General features: G+C 32.1%; 1 protein-coding gene across 1 annotated transcript in view; it reads right to left on the bottom strand.

Moving 5' to 3' along the window:
- LOC140437067 (sodium-coupled monocarboxylate transporter 1-like) overlaps positions 1-26,625 on the bottom strand; it is a 77,135-nt gene that overhangs the window by 37,800 nt on the left and 12,710 nt on the right. The window contains exons 2-4 of the mRNA XM_072526318.1: positions 21,721-21,986; positions 17,039-17,316; positions 884-1,106 (exon numbers count right to left, since the gene is read on the bottom strand). Coding sequence (XP_072382419.1) covers positions 884-1,106; positions 17,039-17,316; positions 21,721-21,986 — 767 coding nt within the window. The remainder of the gene's footprint in view (positions 1-883; positions 1,107-17,038; positions 17,317-21,720; positions 21,987-26,625) is intronic.

Consider the following 26,625-nt stretch of genomic DNA (forward strand, 5'->3'; position numbering starts at 1 on the left):
TTTAACTTAAGGCCTTTATTTTGAATGTGAAGAATTTGAAATTCGTCTTTAAAAGAATGATTATGGTCTAGACGATGAAGTGCGAGTGTGTAAATGTGACGACTGTCACATCAAAAACTTACATCGGTCAAACTGGTAAAACTTTTAGCAAACGTATAACAGAACATAAAAGGGCTTTCAAAAATAGAAAAACATACGCACTTCACCTTCTATACCATAATCATTCTTTTAATGATGAATTTCAAATTCTTCACATTCAAAATAAAGGCCTTAAGCTATCTTTATTAGAATCTATGGAAATCAACAAATTAAAAAATACAGAAAATTCTGAATGACCAATTTGAGACAAAGAGTTCTTTCCTCCTCAACTTATTCAGTTAAAGACTATAGTCTTTAACTAGATATCGATATAATCTAACTATATATCAGCTGTAGTGATAATCATTCAAAATAAATTTTGTGGGAGTACTGAAAACAGAAGTTTTCATTGTTTTATTTTTAGGAAAAATATAGGCCAACCTTGAAAAAAATGGAGCGACAATCTAAACGCAGGTGGATGAAGTTTAAATAACCGCTTCGCCTATAATAGAAACGAAAGAAGAAAAAAAGGAAATTAATCTGATCATTTTATTGTTTATTGTTATAATTTCTCTCTTTTTTTATAATCATGTTGAATTTGTCGTGCTATTTTAATTATTTTATTGTTTTATTGTGTATGCATTTTCGAAGAATAAGACACCGTAAGTAAATATTTTCTTAATAAGGTGTAGATTCATTAAATCAAAATAAAAAAAGAATAGCTAATTATTTTGTATAGTTACCTATTAGACGAATAATAATTGATATTATTATTTATTAAAATTTTTTTTAAATCGGTACTTACTCAAAAAGGTCCAACCTGTTAGTTGAATATGCTAGCTTCATTACTTTTGCTATACCTCCTACTTTATACAAACCAAGACCCAATATTGTCAACAGTGCTCCAAGAGTTGCTGAAAACTGTAGAGTGTCGGACCATACCAAAGCCTTAAGTCCTCCGATTGCAGTGTAGAAAATGCAAATGCCGCAAATAACTGGGATTATTTTATGCAAATCCAATCCAGTCGCTTAAAAAATGTTTATAAATAGAAAGGCATTATTTATTTAAACCTACTCTAATAAAAAAAAGTAACAAAAATCCGTATTGAGTGAAAGAAATTAAGTCTCATTGGTTTAATACATAGCGGGTCGAGCAAGACAACATTAAAATGGACATCTAGAATTGCAAATAATGCGATAAATTAAGTCACTGCACTTAGACGTGTAGTCTCTGCGATCACCCACATAGTATTTAGAAGACCAGCTAACTACCGACTACTACTAGGCTGGAGCACATATTATGTGTATCAAAAGAAGTGGGATGGCATATCTGGCTAAAAAGCATGTAATTTTTTTTAAAATTTGTTGAAGAATGATGTCAGTCGATAGATTTTTGAAACATATTAAACACGTTTTTCTATGTTTTTCGATCCGATGTATATTTCACGAAATATTCGATCGTCCCCTTTCTTTTGGTGCACTCGGTATAATAAAATACGTAGATTTATGAAAATGCTTTTATTGTAAATGCTTTTTAATACAAAATACAATCAAGACGTCCAACGAAGCGTCTAATACTAATAGTTGTAAACTAATAATTGTCATGTTCTTCATCCTGTTTACAAGGAATTCTGCTTATTCATTGGCGGATTAATACCTCTATGGAAGATTGTTACTCCATCGTGGTCGTCCGATACTTTTACCGATTAGTGATTTATATCTAGCTATTTTAACCACGCGTGCTTCTCTGCTGTTTCCAGTAACCTTTGTGTTGTGGCTGTATCGGGTCTTATTTCTGATGCATGTATCATTATTGGACTTACACTAGCGTTATAAATTCTTGACATCCTGCCAGTTTATTTGCTTTTTCTACTTGATCTTTAACTATTTAGTCCAGGTCTCCATAGCTGGACAGTGTAATTCAACAAGATATTCTATTACTTGTTTAATAATAATAATTTTCTTATATCACCTATTTTCTTCGGATGTTGACACATGGCACTGCATACATACGTAAGTACTAAGAGCTAACTTATCTCCGGATACAAAAAACCAACATTTGGTACCAGATGCTCTGACTTCGAGATGTATATCTAAAATTATCTGTAATTTTTCATTTTTGAAGGAAATGATTTCCATACTGAACGATATAAGCCAATGAGTCTTAGCATAGAGCTCGAGACGAACACTTGTGTAAAAACTAAGGGCGTTCGTACTTAACCCACAGCAGGTAGCGTCTTTGTCGATAAACATTAAATTGGCGATCAGGTGTGGCTTTGGCGCCAATACTAGGATATGAACGAATATTTACATGTAAATAGCGAAAAAACAAACTGTAGTGGGATAATTAACAATAAAAACAAGTATACTTGTGATAAGAATAAAATAAATTGTGATAAGTGGAAAATAAATAAAAGTGAAAATATGGTGCAAATAAACGATTATAGTGAGAAAAAGTGGCAAATAAGAGCTAAGCAGTTAAAGAGGATTTAACCAGGGAAAATGGAGGTACGTACCTTAAAAACTAATTCAAATATATTTTACAATCTTCCAAGTGAAGATGATTATCTTGAGTTAATTGATTTTGAAAACTTTAACAATGAAAAGTAGGCTAGTGTTGCTATTAAATCAAAAGAAGAAAAAAAAGCAGAAACAATCTAAATATTCGTATTCGTTCACACAATATCATAAAATTACTTCCTGGGCCAAAATGCAATGCCCGAAACGCAGTGTCGGAGATTGACTTTATAAAACCATAGCTAACTGATACTATTGTTAAAATAATAACAAATTCAACGAACATATACATCAAAAAGATCAAGGACAAGTTTTGGAGGGAGAGGGATGTAAGACTAACAAATGAAACTTAAGTTAGAGAATTTATATGAATTCTGTTTCTTATCGGGGTATTGAGAAGTTCCAGAAAACATATTCACAAAATTAAATATGATTTAAATTTCTAAAAAGGTGTATAAGGTTTGATAATATCCGAACAAGGAACGACAGACAATAAATTTATAAGTTTGCACCGATAAGAGAGGTTTTTGAAATGTTTCTTCATATATTTTAAACTAATTTTATTGCCAGTGAAATCTTAACTATAGATGAGTAATTATTGGCTTTTAGGGGTCGCTGTTCCATCAGACAGTACATTTCTAATAAACCAGCGAAGTATGGAGTGAAGATGTTTGCATTGGTAGATGTAAAAACAGCTTATACATTTAATTTCGAACCTTACGTGGGTACTCAACCTGACGGGCCTTACAAGGTAAGTAACTCTCCATACGATGTTGTTCTCAAATTAGTACACCCTGTAGAAGGAACAAGCCGAAACATAACAGAAGATAATTGGTTTTCAATTATACCTACATTTGCCCAAGAAGTCGTAATAGAGTGATAGTAAAAATTTAAATTTGCCATCAAACTGGCAAGCATGCTTGCAAAGAACATGTGCGAAATGTCTGTACAAGATGTTTGTCAGAGTAAACTATTTGATATATTTACCGTTTATAGTTTTTTATGTATATGTATATATTTGTAAAACGAGTTTATGTTTTCATTTGTATATGCTTGTAGTTTAAAAAAAAAAGCAAAAGTTGTTTAGTTTTTTAAATTGCGTTTGATTTTTCAACTATTTGTTAACAAAGTGTAAATAAAGGTGTAAAAATACAAAAAGATTTTGTTTTGTTGTCACCGTGAATTACAATGTATAATATACATACGGTAAATATAGTTTTGCAAAGCTTTTGTAAATAAATTCTTATTAACGAAGATAAACTTTTTACTTCAAGAAATAGACATCTTACGTTTGAAACAAAATGGATTACGATTGTGGTCCACGCAAACAACGACGTAAATACCTACACTATATGCTACGAACGTAGAGTTAACAACGATTTCCGAAGTAGAAATCGAAACCTCAATATAAACATATTTTAAACTTTTTTTTGTGTTTTTAAATCCAGGAAAAATAGGAAATTATATCAAGATCAGGTCAAATATTGACAATTCACTGTGTTAGTTTTGGAACAATGGGGACTTATATTGTTAAAGTGGATTAAGTTATCAGAAAGTCTTTAACCATTCTTTATATATCTACTAAGTAACTATAAACATTAAACATAGACCTCCGTTTTAAAATCTATCGTTAATTTATAATGATTTATCTGTTCTTTTTTATTTAAATTTAGAAGAGTTTCTATCCTAAATATATAATTAATATCAGCAAAAAAATGTTACATTTTTTATGCCTTAGAACTTTTATTTCTTAGAACCCGCAATTTTATTTCTTGATGTGTGGAGGGTGAGCATAAGCTTAAGTTCAAGTTTTATGGGGTTGCCACCCTTGTCCCCCTTCCGCCATCTGGGAAAAAGGGGGAAAGGGATTTCGTTCTTTTTCTCGTAAATTAGCAACCCTACAAAAACATTTATAAGGTATTATTTGTAACAAATTAAATTGTTTTCAACTTTATTTTTATTACTTTTAATCGTAAAATAACAACTTTATAAACAATAATAACTAAAAATTTTGGAACAAATTTTCTTTCAGACCCTTTAAATTTTTCTGGTAATGTTACAATAAAATGACATCAGAGCAACATCATAGAAGGTTTTTCATAAAATGTACTACAACGTTTAATATCATTAACTTCTATGAATTTTACTGCGCTCCGAAGTTGGTAGGGTTCTTGAATACTCGCCATCTTGGAATAAGGGGTGCAAAGGGGTTTTGCGCTGTATCTCATAAACTAGCAATCCTATAGAAAATTGTATTGAACAATATTTGTGTAAATTAAATTGTCTACAGGTTTCTTTCTATTACTTTTTATGGTAAAATGGTAAATAAAAAAGTTATTCACAAAAATAACTAAAAATTTTTGAACAAATTTAATTTTCGGCCTTTTTTCTACTCATCTTGCAATAAAATAATGTCAAAGCAATATTATAAGCAAATTAAGTTTATAAAATTAAGTTTTGCAGCGAATCATTTTCACTGCAAATTGTAGAATTTCATTAATTTTTCTGGGTTTTATAGCGCTCCGAAGATGACCGGGTTCTTGATTGCTCGTAAGAATACGATAAAAACGAACTATTAGTCTTAGTTTTCTCTTATTTCTTTTGTTGATATTATTTTAAATTAATTTATTATTTTCTTAACATTCCCGGCCCATTCTGCCACCACAAAACTTTCCTCACCCCGTGCGCTTGCGTCGCACGAAAAAGCACCAATGGACAGAGAGAAAGTTTAATTGGAACACCGTAGCAACAATATTCCAAGATAAATTTTTTGGCAATAAAAGAACAAAACAAACTTAATAGACTTACTCAAAACTGAATGCATTCTAGCAAGGCATTAGGAAGGGAGCAGTCCAATGTTGTGTCTTTAAAGTGTCCAATTTTTTAAATAATTATACTGTATTTCAAGTTTTATATAATGGTGACGTCACTGCGGAGAATTTCATGTTTCTTTATGTTTTTTCGGGATGCGATACATTAGTAGCTTACAAGAAATATCCTTGGTTACCCAGCGGAACAGCAATATTTCTCAGTGAGAAAGCCGAGCCATCTTTACCCACTATCGTTGATGAACTTTTTTCGTTTCTTATATGGTGAAAATAAAAAAGATTCTCTAACAATATGAGATACAAACGATTTGCTAGGGCAGTGACCAAAATTATATTGAACTTATCATCGCTTCCGCCAACACAAGATGCAGCTCGTTTGCACAGTGTTAGAGTTTATCACCAGGAAACACTGCGATATAGAAATTTGGGGCTAGAAAAAGTATGAAAAAATTTGGATACCAATCAAAACTTTCAAAACTAGAGCACCATCGAACTTCTGAAATTAATTTTCTGCAGATGCAAGGGAACTTGTGAAAGTGTGTATAGTTGCCGACAAGTAGGCCTTAAATGCTCTGCAGTGCGCCTTAATTGTTCTGGTGAGACCGCCAGTAATATCATGGAAATATTAAAATTAATCGAAAAATTGGAAGATAACTTACCCACAATGATGCCAATTCTAACTTCAGTTCTTTCGCAAACATTCACCTACGATACTGAATTAGATCCTGAACCGCAGCCTGGACCATTAAAGAAAATGAAAAAACAATAGCTGGAAAACACTTTTTAAATATATAATTATGCTCAATATTATCTCGCCTGGAAATTGTCACTGATCTGGGCCTAATGGGGATACCATTTAAAAATAACGAGCTTCTAGACTCTACCTCATAGGTGGTTGGGAAAAAGATCGATAATAAACTAATCTTATATACTAAAACGCTAAGCCCTTTTCTTGTCCACCACTTTACTCAAAAACCATATTAGATAATTAAAATATTTTTTCGGAATATTATTAGTATTAGGTATGAGATTGTCAAGATATACTTTTGGTACAAAAATTCACTTCCGGTTTTGAGATGACCGGAAGTTAAAATTTACTTTAAGTTTTAGACCCCACAATGTATACATGGATCGAAAGGTCTCGTCGAGACGAATCTAAATATGTACTTCCGGTTGCGATCCGACACCGGAAGTGACCCGAAACGCGCATAAAACGTCAAGATAGAGCAAATCTGACACCGGATTCGCGATCAGCATGCAAAATTAAGTGCTAAATGATATCCATGTCGACATTTGATGAACTAAAAATTGCATCCCGGTTTTGAGGACGACTTCCGGTTTTGTTTTTATTAGTCAAATCAATAGAGAATTCAACGTAGAGTTCAAAAATGTAAGTTCACGAAATTATCATTTATAGTTTTTGAGTTATTGATAAAAATATTTTTACTTCCGGTCATTGTATATATTGTATATTTTTCTCGCAAAATAAAAATTTCATTTAAAAAACTCGATGTCGAGTTGGTCCGCTAGTAATACTATAAAAATGTTGACAAAATAATAAATTATATGAATAAAAATATATGTAATAAAAATCTAAGCCTAATGGTTCGTTTTATGGTATTCTTAAGAGTATTCAAGAACTCTGTCAACTTCGGAGTACTGTAAAACCCAGAAAGTTTAATAAAATTAAACATATAAGTATTTGTAGTGAAAATTATTCGTTGAAAACCCTCTATAACATTGCTCAGACGTCTTTTTATTTTAAAATGACCAGAAAAAAGTTATAGGTCCCAAAAGAAAATTTGTTCAAAAAGTATTAGTTATTTTTGTTAATACCTTTTTTGTTTTCCATTTTACAATAAAAAGTAATAAGAATAAAGTTGTGAACAATTTAATTTGCTACAGATAATTTCTGATTAAATAAGGTAGCTAATTTACGAGACACAGCGCGAAAACCCTTTGCACCCTCTTTTTTCTTTTTTCCAAGATGGCGGGGACAAGTTTGGCGACCCCAAGAACTTGAACTTAAGCTTATTCTAACCATCTACAAACATAACAAAATAAAATTGCGTCCTCTCAAAAATATAATCTCAATGCAACTTTTCATTGGACTACTACTCGCATTATCAACTCCTTTGCAGTAACAATTCCTCTTTATTATTTTAATTAAAATGGTAGTGTTAAACCCTTGTTTAAAGGTTTTTAATTTTCTATTCAGCGATATAGGACATGTTTTAATATTAAAAAAAAATATATTTTATTTGTAAACTTTTTGTCCAGCTACCGGAGGTTAAATACATAGTAGCCCAGTCTGGTTATACAAAAATCATCGATTTCACGGCAAAATGTTTCGCAGATATCTGAAGCTATTAAGACATAGGTGGTGGTTACTAGATGATAAATAGATAAAAAGACACTTCTATTTTTACCTTGCGTTTTTTTTAAACAATAATTTATGGTCAGAATTTGATTTTTTATCTATAAGTTTTTTCCCTTATAATTTAAATAAACAATATTTATACCGTTTTTTATATCAAGAATATCTTTATTTTCCCGTTTTTTCAATTAAAATTGATAAATAATTTACGGAGATATTTGCAAAAAAAGCAGTTTTTTGCACTAATTTATAAATTTAATTAATTTTTTTATTAACAAAATAAAATGTTATTAATACATTTCAACATTGAGGAATTACTGTCCTTTAAATTTGTGCGAAATTTCCCCCTGATCGGTCAAATAGTTTAAAAGTTATTCAATTTGTTTATCCCTGGGACTAATTATTTAAACCATTGAACTTGCCCTATAAATGATGCTAGACACATTTAACAAATTTCATAGGATTCTTTAAGACTTATACTATCTCAGAAGTTAAATGAATATTGAGTTTTCATCGAAATTATTTACAAAATAAACGTTTTGAAAAAAGGGTATGTTTTTTACTTATAAACAATTGTAATAACTTCTATATTTTTCAGGCTACAGACTTGTACGTACAAACATTAGATAGCTGGTAAAAAAACTCACATTCAACAAAAAAAATACACCTTCTATGAACAATAGGAACAAAGTTAGCAACAATTTTTTGGTTAATTATAGGTTTCCATTTCTTCACATTGTTTTTTAATCCACTCCTCTTTGGCTTCTTTTATTCTCTTTTTTATGTGTTTATTTATTTCTTTGTATTTTTCTGGGTAATTCTTCATCTTTCTTCTTTGTTCCATCAAGTCTAGTATATCTTGTGTCATCCACCCCTTATTCTTTGTTGTTGTTTTTGTAAGATGTTTCTTTCCTGCTGTTTGTATAGCTGTATTTATGTACTTAAATTTTTGGTTAACGTTGTTTGTATCGTTAATTTGTTGCTGTACTGAACTGAGGTTTTCATTTATTTCTTCTCCTGTTTCTTGTCGTATATTTTGGTTTCTAAGTTTATTTAAATCTAGTGCCTTTCTGTGTGGTCTTCTAATCTTTTTTGGTCTCGCCTTAATCACAGTAACTACAGGGTTATGATCTGAGCCTATATCAGCTCCTGGGTACGTCTTAGTACATTTAACAGCATCATTATGATACCTCCTTGCTATAATGTAGTCTATTTGATTTCTCACTATTTTTTCTTTGGTATGTTGTGGAGATGTCCATGTATATAACCGTCGAGGGGGTAATTTGAAAAAGGTATTTGTTATTACGAAGTCTTCACTTTGGCAAAATTGAATCAAACGATCTCCTCTGTTATTTCTGTTTCCAAGCCCATATTTTCCTACTTGTTCTCCTACCTTACCTTGACCCACCTTGGCATTAAGATCGCCCATTAATATGTTAATGTATGGAAAGACTGACTAATAAGTGAAGACAAGCAACCTGCAACAAAAAGGTTCAGACCTGACAGTGAAGTCGAATAAATGAACCAAATTTTAACTTTTAAACCAATGTATGTAAAGAAAATAAAAAAAGTAAAGTTCAATAAACATTGCAAAATTTAATAAGGCAATTGATGAAAAAATCGACTTATTTTATCAAAGCAGTAAGGCAGATTAGATTAATATTGTATATCATATTTGTAAGAAAAATAGAATAAAAATCAATACCGTTAATTATAAAAATACAAACAATTATAATTAATATAAGGAATATAGTAATATAATGTGTAAAACATTACCTGAAATTTAATTTATAAAATATATAAGTATTATTACATCATTGATATAAAATGAAAAAACATATGTTGATTTTCCGGGATTTTCCGAAATTTATGGGGGGTGAAAATTATATCATCATTATTAATACTGCGACAGACTATTTGAACAAATTAAAAAAAAGTAAGTATTTAGGGTGAATTTCAAATGGACTCAATTTTTCCCATATTTTCCGGCCAGTGAAAACTATGTAGTTATTCATATTTCGACGAGCTACCCCAGAATAAAAAAAAGAGGCTTGCAGCTGCAAAGGAAGCCGAGATAATGTAAATTTTTTCAACGTGTTGCAATTTGAAGTTCCGATGCCGAAAAAAAAAACGGAGCTGAAACAGATATCCTCTCCACTTTCCTATGTCGATCTTTCGAAAGTACCGTCGTTTCGAAAAATTAGATAAATTTTATTAATAATTTTCATTCAAAATTTGTGCAAATTTTACTTCTTAATGTTTATAAACAATGGAGATATGATTTTTTAAAAAATAGTCACTAACTTCGTTCCTATTGGTCATAGAATTTTTTTTGTTTTAATGTGAGCTTTTTTACCAGCTATCCAATGGTTGTACGTAGAAGTCTGTAGCTTGAAAAATATAGAAATTATTACAATTGTTTATAAGTAAAAAACATACCCCTTTTTCAAACGTTTATTTTGTAAATAATTTCGATGAAAACTCAATATGCATTTAACTTCTGAGATAGTCTAAGTCTTAAAGAATCCTATGAAATTTGCTGAATGTGTCTAGCATCATGCATACGGCAAGCTCAATAGTTTAAATAATTAGCCTCAGGGATAAATAAATTAAATAACTTTCAAACTATTTGACCGATCGAGGGGAAATTTCGCACAAATTTAAAAGCACAAATGTATTAATACCATTTTATTTTGTTAATAAAAAAATTAATAAAATTTATAAATTAGTGCAAAGAACTGCTTTTTTGCAAATATCTCTGTAAATTATTTATCAATTTTAATTAAAAAAACGGGAAAATAAAGATATTCTTAACATAAAAAAATGACATAAATATTGTTTATTTAAAATATAAGGAAAAAAATTTATAGGCAAAAAATCAAATTGTGACCATAAATTATTGCTTAAAAAAACGCAAGGTAAAACTAGGAGTATGTATCTTTTCATCTATTCATCATCTAGTATCCCCCACCTATGTCTTAAAAGCTTCAGATATCTGCGAAACATTTTTCCACCTTTTTTTTTAACCAGACTGGGCTATAGTGTCAAGAAGTTGTCGAGCTATACTTCACATTTTAAAAAGGTTCTGAAAATGTTTTCTTATGGCATGTCTTAGTTAAATATCACGTTTATATTGAATTAAGCCAAAATTGATTGTAATTAAACTTACATTTATAACGGACTAAAGTTTGACTCGTTTTGAATTATTTTAAATTAGAAAGTTGTTATTATAACCAAAGTTGCCTGGCGGTTAGGTTTTTCACATTAAATTTGGATATAGAGAAAAATACCACTTACTAATACTTATGGGTAAAATCGAAGGCCAACGAGGAATTGAAAGAAAACAACAATTATGGCTCCGAAACATTTGAGAATGGACAGGCATAAGAAGTGATTAATAGCTTTTCCATATGGTATAAAATAAAACCAGTCTTGCTTGGAATCAGATCGCCAACATTCGTGAGACTGATTAAGGTACTTAAAAGATAAAGAATAACTGTAGACATTGAAAATAATGATGTCCCAACTAAGTAAGTTTTAAAAAATTTCAAACCGATTGCGGAAAAAACATAAAAAAACCTTTAAAGGGAACCTGAGTAAAAAAAGTGGTCACTGATCGAGATAGAATTATCTTAAGAAATGTAATTATTGATGTAAAATAGAGATCTATTAAAACTACAAACAGTTACAACAACCGCTAAGAAGAAACAAAATAGAAAAAACGGTATAGAATTATGCTTAAAACCTAACTTATATAATAATGTACATATTTTTTATTTACCTTAGGTAGGATATGTAATTGTAAAGTGGTATTCAAGGTTGTTTTCGTGTAATAAGACAATAGCTTAATTAATTCACTCAAATTGTATTTTTACCATTATAATACATCCATAAGTAATCATTATTTTTTTGTTATTTGTTTAGTGACTGAAATATCTCGATTTAGTTATTAAAAAGTTCATTTAATAATTAATTATTATAACAATTATAACAATTATTCTACTCTTATTCTTAACACTAAATGTACATAAGTTCTTAACTTTTAACTTCTTTAACTTTAAGTTCAACTATTGGCGTACTGTTGGGGGTATTGACAGCATTACACACACGCATATTTTTTTATAATGATTTTTTTCGATATAAATTATATCGAAACATTTTCACTCATTTTCTTTTTCATTTCGCCTCTTATGTAATTTATTTAAATATTTCAATAAATCGCATACTTTTTAGGGTGCGGTAAAAAGAGCTTACATGAAGTGTAAAACGATAACGTATTAAGAATAATAAACTTTGAAAGCACCAAAAGTATGATAGTCGGAGGAACAAGATTTACCCAATAAATGATACACAAAGGAACATGAAAATCCCCTGATAATAAAACCGTTTACTAGATAGATCACATCCTGATAGATGCAAAGCATTCTTTCGATCTCATGGACGACAGAAGCTACCGAGGTCCAAACATCCATAATGACCAGGTAATTGTAATGAAAAAAATCAGAGAAAGAATATCAATCAAAAGAATTGTGGACAAAATGTAGAAAAATAATAACTGAGAAAGCAACGGAAATATTGGGGAAAACCAAACTAGTTAAAAAAATGAATAGTTTATCAAGGAGTACGAAAAAACAACAGATATTAAAAATGGAGCATACCTAAAGACAAATCAAGCAGGATCAATAAGAAGAGCATAGAAGAAATAATGGACTAAACCAGAGAAGAAAAAAGAATTATAGATGAAAAAGAGGCAATTTTAGAAGAAGTTATACAGAAATCTGAAGAAAATAAGAAAAGAAATTGGGTCAAAAATGGAGTTTAAGGATGAAAACAGAAATATCCTAAATTATGCAGTTTCATTCTTGAACGGAAATGATTGGAATCCATTCTCCTTTAATTAAATAGTTTTTAATGGCTTGTCCAGAGAGATATACAAGAATGATGGTGGCGTCCTGCCAAAGACACTGCATAACATTTTATTTCTTGTCTGGCAAAATGAGACAATGCCCTGTGAATTATCATAAGGCGTGATAAGCCTGTTAAATAAAAAGAGCAACAGACTCTAGTGTGACAACTGCAGAGATATAACCATGCTAATAAGGTCTACAAAATATTTAGTTTATAGAGTGGGCATAATTGAAAAATACCAGACCGGATTCTCTCCTAAAAAATAAAAAGTTGACCCAATTTGTTTAATAAGACAGAAAACATAAGAATTTAAATGATGAATTTTTTTTGTCAAAATATTATAAAAGAATGAGTTGGTGAAATACAGGCATCATATAGTCCGGCAAAAACTCGCAACGTGAACGTACACACCGGTGAAGTTCCAGACCAGGAAACCGCACTGCTACAGAGTCTATTCCAGCAACGGTCCAAGCCGGGAAACCCGCGAAACGGGTCGCGAAACAGTATACACGTGTATCAATGTGCGCGAAATTCGCGAACGGAATCACGGTATAAATGGGTAGCGAATCTGGACACGTGGATCACCAGAAACAAACTTTAGATGTGAAATTGCCACGTGGAGGTATAACAATAGTGCATGTAAGGTACCAAAACTGGCAATCTAGCATCAAAATCGAACGGGCGTGGCGCCAGCCGGTCGATAATTCCTAGAACCGGTTATTAAAAAATATAAGGGAGTATCGACAATTGGTGCTGTACTGAAGCTCCTCGACGTAGAGCCCTATCGACTTGCGCAAGTACACACTCTACCCAAGTAAAGTCAACACGCACACACACACACAAACTCATACACACACACTCAAACCCTCAATCATACACTTACAATTTACACACATCGACACAAATTCATACACTTACTATTCACCACACCAACACAATCCACACACATACAATTTAGATCAATTCATATACTTACAAATTACACACATACACAGACTTTAAATTACACAATTCATACACATATAAATACACCCGCTCACACACTACAGCAACATACCACGAACACGATCAAACTCACGAAAACAGAAAGATCCACCAAAATCACCAGACACAGAATGGGACACTGAATCAGATACACATTCCATATCATCACATACATCACAAGTATCTATCACTATAGATGGGCACAAACCAAGGTTGCCGCAGGAATGGCAGCGGGCTCTGGGAGAGATCTACCACCAAAATCCTGAGGCGGCCAGCGAACACCTCACACCAATATTCTACAACGTACACCAAAAACCGAAAACACTCATACCAGAACTCATTAAAAAAGTCATATACGATGCCTTTAATTCCACTACACCCAGAATCCCACCCATATCCTCACCATCACCCTCACTACCACCCGCACCCAAAGCCCCACCTACACCAATACACTCCACCCCTAAACAGACACAACACACACAAATACTACATCACACTAGTTCTATAGCCATAGAAAATTGCTCAAAAACCTTAAAAACCACAATCTCCTCGGAGATATCCCTTTCGACCTGGAATAGGAATAATCCGAAAACCAGGCCATCCTTTACACGACGGGTCCCATTCCCAACATAAAAGAGCAGAAAGAGGATCTGCAAGCCATCACAGACCACCGCCGCACATCCATATCCAAGCTAAAACCCACAGAATACATAAACAATACAACACCAAGAAAACTCACCACACCAAAAAAACACACAAACAAACACAGACACAGAGCAACACAACCCTGCTCCGTCTACATTCAAAGCAGACACACTCTACTACGACCCTCCATTCCCTAATTCCTGCAATCACACCCCCTCACAAATACAAGACACACTCTCACCAGCACACAGGCAATCAACACCATTACCCATACCCACCACGACACATACACCCACCTCACCTCAACAAAGAACACTCTCCCAACCTCAAACAGCAAACACACAGAACACACAACAACCTTACATCAAAAATAATGTAATCGAGCATATCCCCACAGATATCTGTCAGCAGAGACTCTTCTACCGACTCATCAAAGACCACAACTTCATCCAACAATTGGACTCAATCAAAGTCCTCCCATCCCAAAAGGCAGCCTCCGTGCGCACTACTTTACTCCTAGACATCCACGACATCACGGCAAAACTTCGAAAAATCACTCGAGATGACACCATCTTAATATCAGCACACACATCTAGCAAACCCCATAATCCGCAACCCGCTCCTCCAAATGATCCACAAACTTTCCACTTAGTTATAGCCGGAGTCGGAAAAAACCTTTCCCAGAAAACCATCGAGGATAACCTATCCGAAAATAGATTTCCTTTTACCAAAATAGTACGCATAATTGCCGGCTCCACAAACCAACTCACTTCATATATCAGAGTTTTCACGAACTCTGAATCTAAATTCGCCGATGCACTTTTGAACGGTATTAAGATCGAGGAAGCAGTTAATGAATTTGTATACCTGGGAACGCTCGTCAATTCTTAAAATGACACTACCGCAGAGATAAACCGCAGAATTTGCACGGCTAATAGAGGCTATTTTGGGCTTAATCTCCTTTTTAAATCTACAGTTATATCAAGAAATACAAAAGTAAAACTCTACAAAACAATAATACGCCCAGTCCTAACATATGGTTCAGAAACCTGGACTTTAACAAAAAGCAATGAAAACATGTTAGGATGTTTCGAAAGAAAAATACTAAGGCGCATCTATGGAGCGGTAAATGAAAAGGGTGTCTGGAGAAGACGATACAACTTCGAACTCTATAGGATATACTAGAAACCAGATATCGTAAAACACATAAAGATAGGACGTCAGAGGTGGGTAGGCCATGTAATGCGGATGGAGCAAACCGACCCAGCTAGAAAAACGCTCCTTGATAGACCTATTGGTCAAAGAAGAAGAGGAAGGCCCAGAACAAGATTCCTAGATAACATCGATGAAGACATGAGAAATATGGAAATACGTGCTTGGCGGAGGAAGGCGATGGATAGGGACGACTGGAAAAAAATTCTTGGGGAGGCTAGGACCCACACAGGGTTGTAAAGCCAAAATGATGATGAAGATCGAGGAAGAACGGCTAAATTGCGAGATTCCAAGATCTAACAATTCCGTTCCGGTTTGACTAAAATACTGTTCGAAATGTTACTAAAGCGGACATCTCAGCAAGGAATGCTCAGAAAAATCATTCACTTGTCCATTTTGTGGACTAGAGCACAGGTCTACTGCATGCCCCACAATATTTGTCCCTAAATGTCCGAACTGTAATGGACCTCATCCCTCCTTCTCACCTAGATGCCCACACAATACCCAACCAAAAAACTATAAACAAACCCAACCCGTATACACTCCTAAACAAATCCCCTCATATAACCTTTCCTCAGATATAAAATCCTTAATCCATTTCACTTCCATGATCCTTTTGCATCCTTTTTACATTCCATGTCTTTAATGTCTTCTCTGAAAAGAGGAACCAAATTATCCGCTATCTCAACCAAATGTCCAACACTTTATATGGATACGCCATAACCACCTCCTGTTTTAATAACCTAATAAACCAAACCTTTACCCAACTCCGTACATATATACACAACACTACACCTACATGCATACCGATATACACATACCAATAACCCAAACACATCACTCAAAAACACACACTTACCATTTACCCACATATACACTTTACCTCCACCTAGCTTACATTCATAAACATATAGAAAAAGCCAACAACACACAACCAATTAATATACTAACATACCACATTCATAAACACCTAATCACAACACCAAAATAACACACAGTGAGCACCACACACACACTCCTTAAGAGTCGAATTCAAATCACAAGGACAGGGGAGATTGGTTTTCTGTGGTTTATCAACTTTATTGCACAACGATACCTGATCCTAGGTGAGGACATAGCCACAGCTATCCTCCACGCGTTTTACCCAAACAAACAAAAGGCCAACAATCTGAAAAGGACCGTTTTCCCATGGAACTTGTACTTAGTAGCGGGCTTGGTTCAAACGGTTCCAACAAGGCTCCACCCAACTCATTAAATTTGCACAGGTTCAAAAAAAATACTGCAGAATGATTGCCAACTTTAGGGAGACCGGACAAGGCACATATAGAAGTAAATTTTTAATTTAAGTTTTAAACTTTGAATTCCGTGTATAGGTATATTTATTTGCCATTAAAAATTTTTCACATTTTTTAGCCTCAGTCAGAAGGCAGTATTAATGAATTCTCTAAGTATATAAATATTGTTCCAGAAATTCTAGTTAAGTACTTACCAGATGAAAACGCCATTGCTGGAATATATGTGGCAATGGGTATTAAGCAGAAAACAGAAATGGTGAATAATACTGATGCCAGCTTTCTTGTTTTCTTATCGAATCTTATACTCAAATATTCGTATGTACTTGTTAGTTGTAGTTTATAAAAAATTGGAAGGAAAACGTACACAGTTACTACAGGTACTATATAAAGACATATGGCACAAAGCCAATAATTTGCTCCAAAGCTGTAGACTTCTGCTGGAAGAGCCAGTAACGTTATTCCTGAAGTATGACTAAAAAATAAAATAATTGATATATACATTGCACAGACTTATCTCTGAAAATGTTTACTTAAAAATAAATATCATAACTGCACATATGGCAGGCAAAAGTTGAGCAATAAATTAGTTTATTTCTTTAACCACCTCTAAAGGTTGTCTACGGTTTATTGAATTCTGCAGCTGTTTGTGGGTTTTGTGACATAAAATAATGGCTGTATCGTCAGCTAATGTTTCCGTTGCCATATTTTATGTTAAAGTATATTTGAGGTATATAATACATACAGTATATTTTCAGTAACGCAGGATGACAGGCCTTGTCAAAAGCCTGGCTAATCTCGAATATACTCCATTGCGTTAATGTTTATCTACTAAAGCGCATTTCACAGTCACTTTGCAGTAGGAGCAGCATAGGGCTATGTAAATCTTATGGAACCTTGAAGCTCAGTGTTACAGATTTATGTGTACACTTGACATCCGACTAAATAGAATATTCCAGAAATTCCAAACATTTTGATTTGAAAATCTGTGTTTGGGTCTTATTCTTTTTAACTAATTTATAGATACTATGTAAAGTATTTATACGATAATAACGATAAAGCATTTGAGTATTATAATTAGCCTGTGATTAATATTTAACTAATCTACTAAAACTAAACTAAATATCTATTTTCTAATTATCTTTGCTTATTCTTGTAAGTTACTCTGATAATTGGTACGATTTAAGTGCATGCTTTGTTTTCAAATAAATTGTTGTTTAATTATTACACGAATATTAGTGTAACTACCTTTATATAGCCTAATGTTTATCGAAGAGAATATTAGTTAGTGGAGACAAAAAAAAATTAAATTTAAAAAAAATCGTGTTTAGAAAATTGTTAGTCCGTATTTAGTAATCCTTTTAAATTGTTATTTAACAATTGTCATTGTATTATTTTTGTTATTTTGCCGTGGAGAATATTGTGAAACATTCGCAGGGAAAGGCATTACACGTTTGGGAAAAACAGATGTTTTTCCCAAAGGAAGGTTTTTCAGAAGGAATCAAAAACGCCATCCGTAGAAAAATCGATTGATTATTCTTGAAACACATCATCATCTTTGGCTCTACAATCCTGTGTGGGTCGTGGCCTGTTCGACAATTAGTTTCCATTCCCCCCTATCTTTCGCCCTGGCTTTCCAATTTCTGACCCCTAGAATCCTCAAGTCATCTTCGACTTGAGTTTTAAACCTAGATCTTGGCCTGCCTCCCTTCCTGGTTCCTACTGGCTCTTCATATAATATCTGTCTTTGGGGATCTCCAGTGTCCATTATTTTAACGTGTCCTAGCCACCTTAGTCTATTAATTTTAATAGACCGGGCGATGTTGCATTTTTCATAGCATTGATACAACTCAAAATTGTAGCGTCTGCGCCATATCCCGCTTTCTTGTACTCCTCCGTATATGTGCCTAAGTATTCTTCTTTCAAAGCGGTCTAACAGTTCTTCGTCGCTGTTTACCATAGTCCATGTCTCTGACGCGTGTGTCAGGACAATTTTAATAAGAGTTTCATATATTAGTATCTTGAAACACATACCTACCTCCTACTATATCTACTGTTGTCGCTACAGTAAATAAGGATGAGGATTTACCCCATTGTTGAAGAACAACGCTGTATAGAATAATGACGGATATGGGATTTGTGATTGCAAGAAGAGGTATCAAGTCAATCTTAATAGAAAAATCTGAGAATATATCCTGGCGTTATCAATATCTTCGTCAAATTTGCAGGTGTCGCGAAGAAAATTACAACATAGTTTATATTGACCATTCGTGGTTAAATATCGGACGGAGCGTCAGTAGTGGGTGGGTGGACAGTACTGTAAAATCACCCAGGACGCATTTATTCGTGGTTTGACTACAGAATTAAAAGCTCTTACTGCTCGTGGTCTACGATTTGAATTAGTGCAAGCAGGAAGCACTTTTTGGACAAAAAAGAACACCACATATTATCACAATGAAACGAATGGCCCTGTTTTTGAAAATTGCTTTAAGACACAACTTCTACCAACAATGTTAAATTGTTACGATTAGCTCCATATCACTGCGAATTAAATCCATTTAAATTGGTATGGAGTAAAGTAAAAAGATATGTAGAAGGCAAAAAACCCAAATTTAAAGAGGCTGAAGTAAGTAACGTAATCCGTGGAGGTTATAATGAAGTTACTCCAGAACACAAAAGTGGAGCAACTAAGTGAATTACGTGATTAAAGTGGAACAAAGTATATGGGAAATTTATAATTTAATGAAAGAAATAGAACCAGTTGTAATTTACATTAACAGTGGTGACAGTGACGATAGTGTTAACAGTGGTGTGACGACGGTGAAATTGAACTGTAAAAAATCATTTTAATTGACTGCAGCATATGTAAGTAATTTAAATTATATTTCATATACTATAATTTGGTTTTGGCGAATTAACGTTATTCTTAAGATGTATACGTAATTACATACATACATGTAGATTTACAATTCTACCTTATTTGTAATTAGGTCCACAATGCATTATTTTTCGTTTGTACCGGTATCAATTAAGCTAATTTTACATTCTATTAATTTACTATTGAATCTATTTTAAACTTAAATTAAACATGTGTTTAAAATGTTTGAGTACTGCTGATAAGTCAAACGATAAACAAAAGGTATTACGCTAACGAACACTAATGTTTACTTCTTGGAAAAGAAAAATATCAATTGCTGAAGATATATGTCTTGCAACACTGTTCTTCATAAGAGTCTGTACCGCAAAGTGACCACGAAACGCAGTTCCGCAACAACATGAATCGATAGGGAACTTTTTGCATTCGATTCGGGAAAGTATCAGGAAATTTTGTAAACAAAATTCATGGTAGTAGAATGTAAATTGCATTTTGTGCATAAGAATTTTGTGCATTTCCGAAGTGCGCAGAAATTGAAAAATAAGCAACTAAGAAATTACTGACAGCAAGCTTATATTGACATTAGGTTCTTTTCCTGGCAGGCCAATTAGTATTATTTGGGCACTTTTAAGACTTTTTAGCCAATAGCCAAGGCACAGAATGGTGTTAAAGATGTAAGGATTATGTCTTTTCTTAGCGGTTTCTTTATCATTTTTGGTGTTCCAGCTCCAGGCGCTTTTTTGAGTACAAATAATTGGCGATTTAATAGGAATACCTACTATAGGTGGTGGATTTATACTGTGATCTATTCGGACGACTCTTTTTTTGTCTAAAGATTAAAATACTTATACAGTTTGTTTCGCAAACAGGTTAGCTTTCACTAAACCATTATTTGCTCATGGTTTATTGCAGTTTTTTCTTATCGGTAGTGCAGTATGGTTAGGTATTCTAATTTTTTTACAGATGTATTGATCAGTTTAACTTGATTTTGATAAGTAGTGTTTAAATTCTTTATTTTTTCCTTCTATTAGTTTTTCATGTAGCTTCCGATTTAACTGACTACATATCTGTTTGTCAATTTGTGTATGGGTACGTTGCCATTTTGCTTTGGCACATCTCTTTTCTGCTATTAGTTTGTTAATTTTTATGGGAACATTTTGGTCTACTCTTTTTGGAGAAGTGATCGGTGTAGATTGTTTGGCAGGTTATTGTAGTTTATTTATGACAAACTCTGTTATTGTTTCTATTTCTTCTATTTCCATGGGAACATTTTGGTCTACTGTTTTTGGAGAAGGGATCGGTGTAGATTGTTTGGCAGGTTGTTGTAGTTTATTTATGAAAAACTCTGTTATTGTTTCTATTTCTTCTTCCTTTTTAGTCATATGTATAGGTCTATACTGTCATGATACGATAAGTGCCCCAATTTGTTTTAGCATTGTGTAGTCTGGATGTGCGTTTCTTGTATATTACAGATGTTCCTATCGTTGCAATAATTGAAGAATCGTTAGATGACAAATTAAAACTAAGCACCAAAATGTTTATCATTTAGTATTCATTTTAGATTGTGTATACACATTATCATTCTATTTATTTGTACCCCTCACAGCAAGCTATGGGAAGAAATGTTGGAAAATATAAACAATCATCTGCTTTGGAATTTGAATTTTAGTGTTTACTTGACATACTACAACCAGTCTGTAAGACATTAAAAATGCATTACCTATAGGAAGATAATTCTTTCTAGTAACAATATAAATGGTACAATGGAGTATTCTAATTTATTGAAGATGTTATCTATATAAATTAATATGCATTGTTTTTTGTTTGTGGGTAACATTTTGTCATTGTAAGTAATTCTGACAAATGCCAAACAAACAATAATGCAAAATAAAAGCATGCAACAATAGAATCATAAAAGTGTCCTAATGTACTAACCTTTAGTATTTTGTAAAATTAACAAATTTATTAATGCCAAATGTTAAATATTTATAAAAAATAACTTACTTTGCAACTAATGATACAACCACAGGAAAAATTTTCATGTTTCCTCCTGCTAGCAAATAATCTTTCACATTTTGCTTCTTTCCAAAACATCCAAAATAAATTCCTATTCCCAAACTAATCAATATCAAAAAACAAAAAATTAAATAGTCATACCATGAAAATCTTATGCCTGCTGATTTATGTATGAAAGAAGTATAGGAGGCTGTTGAAGTTGAGAGGCCAGTCGCCACGTTATCAAGAAAAGTTGGAGTAGTTGACAGTTCCATCTGAAACAACGAAAGTATTTAACGAAAGTAATAATAAATTAAAACTTTAATTCTAAAATAAATAATGTAAAAAATGTAACAGATCTAATTAGATAATCAACTGATTTACAGATTATATGGTCTAACAATATAAAAACACGACAACTGAAGATAAGCAGAAAATATACAAAATAATATTTTGGTTTTTAAAACTAATCTACACTTCGAACAATGTCAAAATCAGATTCACCCACTATTATAGGAAGTGGATCTCAAAATGTAAACAGATGTGGTATAATACCGCACTATACTTGCATTGGTAGTGTATTGACAAATCATGTTGGATATATTGCTGATAAAAAAGACATTTAGGCGTCAAATGTCCAAAATATTTTTAGACCAAAATAATGAAAAGACCTTCGCTAACAAAAACAATTTATCCGGAACGACGGAATTTCGATGAGCAAAATTGAATTTTGGTGCGAATTTTCAGATGAGGACAGAAGTCCTACAGGTAGCAGTATGCAGTTGGCATATGCGCAAAAAAGGAAAGTACAAATTTCTTACATTCAAAAGAAGAAGTGCAAACGATAAACCGTGAAAGAACTAAGTTAAGGATAAATGTATGCCTACAGAAAAATCGCACTAGAAGTGGAGTTGATATAATTGCAAAAAAGGAAATGAAAGAAACTCGGTAGAATTAGTAAGAACGCGAGATAATATAATGTAAAGAAGACTTTATGATAGTATAATGAAAACCTATGATTAATTAAGAGATCTACTTGGAGATATTCTATTATTAGAGATAGTCGTAATAGAAGGTTATTTTATTAAACATATTAGTCAATCCAATATTAGCCCAGTCTGGTTATGCAAAAATCATCAATTTCACGGCAAAATTTTTCGCAGATATCTGAAGCTTTTAAGACATAGGTGGGGGTTACTAGATAGCGAATAGATGAAAAAGTACTCGTATTTTTACCTTGTGTTATTTTTAACAATAATTTATGGTCACAATTTGATTTTTTGTCTATAAGTTTTTTCCTTTATATTTTACATAAACAATACTTATATCATTTTTTTATATCAAGAATATCTTTATTTTCAAGTTTTTCAAATTAAAATTGCTAAATAATTTACAGAGATATTTGCAAAAAAGCAGTTTTTTTGCACTAATTTATAAATTACCAATTTTCGACCAATAGAAACGAAGTAAGAGACGGAAGATCCAAACTTTATATTGAAACTTATAGCTATAAAATTCATCAAATTTTTCAAAACTTATAGCCATTCGAAATGAAGGTACTTTCAAAAGATCGACATAGGGAAGTGGAGGGGATAACTGTTTCAGCTCCGTTTTTTTTTCGAGATCGGAACTTCAAATTGAAACACGTAGGAAAAATTTACATTTTCTCGGCTTCCATTGCAGCTAGAAGTTTTTTTTTTTTTAATTTGGGGTAGCTCGTCGAATTATTAATAAATACATAGTTTTCACTGACCGTGAAATATGGGAAACCTCGAAAAAATTGAGTCCATGTGAAATTCACCGTAAAAACTTACTTTTTTTTCTCGAAAAAAAAAAAAAAATGGAGCTGAAACAGTTATCCCCTCCACTTTCCTATGTCGATCTTTCGAAAGTACCTTCGTTTCGAATGGCTATAAGTTTTGAAAAATTTGATGAATTTTATAGCTATAAGTTTCAATATAAAGTTTAGATCTTCCGTCTCTTACTTCGTTTCTATTGGTCACAGAAGGTTTTTTTTAATGTGAGTTTTTTTACCAGCTATCCAATGGTTGTACATACAAGTCTGTTGCTTGAAAAATATAAAAGTTATTACAATTGTTTATATATAAGTAAAAAACATACCCCTTTTTCAAACGTTTATTTTGTAAATAATTTCGATGAAAAAGCAATATACCTCTAACTTCTGAGATAGTTTTAGTCTTAAAGAATCCTATGAACTTTGCTAAATGTGTCTAGCATCATTAATAGAGCAAGTTCAATAGTCTAAATATGTATTTATCCCAAACGGGATAAATAAATTAAATAACTGTTAAACTATTTGACCCATCGGGGGAAAATTTCGCACAAATTTAAAAGGCGGTAATTCCTCGATGTTCAAATGTATTAATAACATTTTATTTTGTTAATAAAAAAATTAATAAAATTTAAAAATTAGTGCAAAAAAACTGCTTTTTTGCAAATATCTTCGTAAATTATTTATCAATTTTAATTTAAAAAACGGGAAAATAAAGATATTCTTGATATAAAAAAATAATATCAATATTTTTTATGTAAAATATAAGCAAAAAAACTTATAGACAAAAAATCAAATCGTGACCATAATTTATTGTTAAAAAAAAACGCAAGGTAAAAATGCGAGTACTTTTGCATCTATTCGTCATCTAGTAACCCCCACCTATGTCTTAAAAGCTTCAAATATCTGTGAAAAATAGTTCTACCTTTTTCTGGGCTATATAGAATATGAAGCTATACATAAAGGGAGGAATAGACTTTGGAATTAAAAATGATGCTGGAGATAATATTATGTTAAAATTACTCGTAGCATTAGTAATTACGTCGTAAGTAGGTTGTCAGACTAGTTTCATCAACAATACACATGTAATAGTTAGCTGCGAAATTAAACTCAATTTTGGGTGGTTTCAAGTGACTTTATTACAAAAGTTTTAGTGTAAAGTGATTTTGCTGTAAATAGTTAAACATATAATATAATGAGGTAAGTGTTTAATAAATTGCAGTATTGCAATAAATTTGTGTTTAACAAAAAAAGTGCAATATATTTAAATTCTGATAGATAAAACAGGCTTGAGGAGTTTATCTGACTTCTTTTTGTCTAAGCGGGTTTTATTGATAGAAAGTAAGAGTGAACAGAGCTGCACTTAGGCATTGTAAAATTCATAGAAATAAATACATTAATTTGTTAAATTTAAATTATTAAAATAAATTTGACATGGATAGTGATCAACAGATGCAGGTTTAAATTAAAGGAGGAGAAATGAGGATTCAAAAGAAAGAGAGTATTTCGAACTAGAACACCAGTAAAACAGAACAAAGATGAAAAGATCGAGGAACTATTGGTGTTAATGAAATGAGAAATGAAATGCAAGAGACGAGGAGTGATATAAAAGAAATGCGAAGAAAGCAGATCAAAAAATACAGATGAAATAAGAAGTAACCAGTTTAAAGCAGAACGTGGAAAGAATAGAAAAACAAAAGAAAGAAAACAATATGGTAGTAACTGGCCTTTAAACGCAGAGAGAAGATCCAAAAATATTGAAAAGTTCTGTGACCAATTTTCTTGGAGAAAAATTGGAAGTACAAGTTCAGATAAGAGCAGCGGAAAAGATAGGAGAAAAGGTATGTAAGCTGGAGTTTAATAAATCTGAGGCAAAGAAAAAATCAAGAAAAATAAATTCAAACTGGAGAAATTAGAAACCAACGCGTATATATTAATCACGACCTAAAAGCATCAGAAAAAGAAATAAGAGAATGCAAATAAAGAAAGAATGAAAGGGAATTTCGTGAAAATTAAATTCAACAAACTACCTATAGAAAAGATAGAATATAAATGGAACAGGAACAAACAAAAACTAGAAACAAAAGAAAAGGAAACTAGAAATAACAAAAAACTAAGAGTAAATGATAGATTGGAATATAAGGTAACAAACACGGCAATAAATAAGAAAAAAAAAATAAATAATAATGGACAGGAAAGGATCTTACAACAAGTAAGAGAAAAGGACAAGAGATGGTAAAAACAGACAATGATTATGTATTTATATATATTGCATATGTAACAAATAACTAATTGGAAAGCCTCATCTCAGAAAATACTATTAGTTGGAATTAAAGAAAAGCAATAATTTAAAAACAATAATATGTGTATATGGCCCAAACGACGACGATTCTGCTTATAATAAGGTTAAATTTTGGGAAAAATTAGCTCTGGTCACAAAACAAGCAAAAGGAAATATATATTTAGTAGATGACTACAATAGCAGAATAATCTTAAATAACCAGGAATATAAAGAAGCATTAGGAAAGTATGAAGAAGCAGCACAAAAAAATAATGGCATTATATTGCTAGACTACCATATAATGCAAAATTTAGTAATAACTAATACATTTTTTGAACATAAAATATCCACAAGTACACAAGAGAAGTTAAAAGCAGAAAGAAGAAATCGATAATTGATTACATGTTAGTACATAGAGAAAAAAAGAAGAAACGTAGTAGACACAAAAGTTAGAAGAGGTCCAGAAATAGGAAGTGACCACTATTTAGTAGTACCTAATGAAAATAAAACAAAATAAGACAGATTAAAATAACATTAACAAACTGCAAGAAAAAAACAAGAATATGAAAATATTAGGTCACATAAATTAAGAAATAAAGAAATTACTGAGAAGTACCAGATAATAAAGATAAAAAACTAAGAAATACTAAAGAATAGATAAAGGGTCGAAACGTAGAACAACTATGGAATTATTTCAAAAGAGTTATACTAAATATAGCGACAGAAGTCTGTAAAACTAGTAAGAAGAGCAATAAAAGAAAGCAAACTGCATTGATGAATAAAGAAATAAAACATATAAAAGAAGAACAAATTAAAAGAAAGAAAATTGCTTGAAAAATAT

The sequence above is a fragment of the Diabrotica undecimpunctata genome, chromosome 3 (assembly GCF_040954645.1).
Source record: "Diabrotica undecimpunctata isolate CICGRU chromosome 3, icDiaUnde3, whole genome shotgun sequence".
Classification (NCBI taxonomy): Eukaryota; Metazoa; Arthropoda; class Insecta; order Coleoptera; family Chrysomelidae; genus Diabrotica; species Diabrotica undecimpunctata.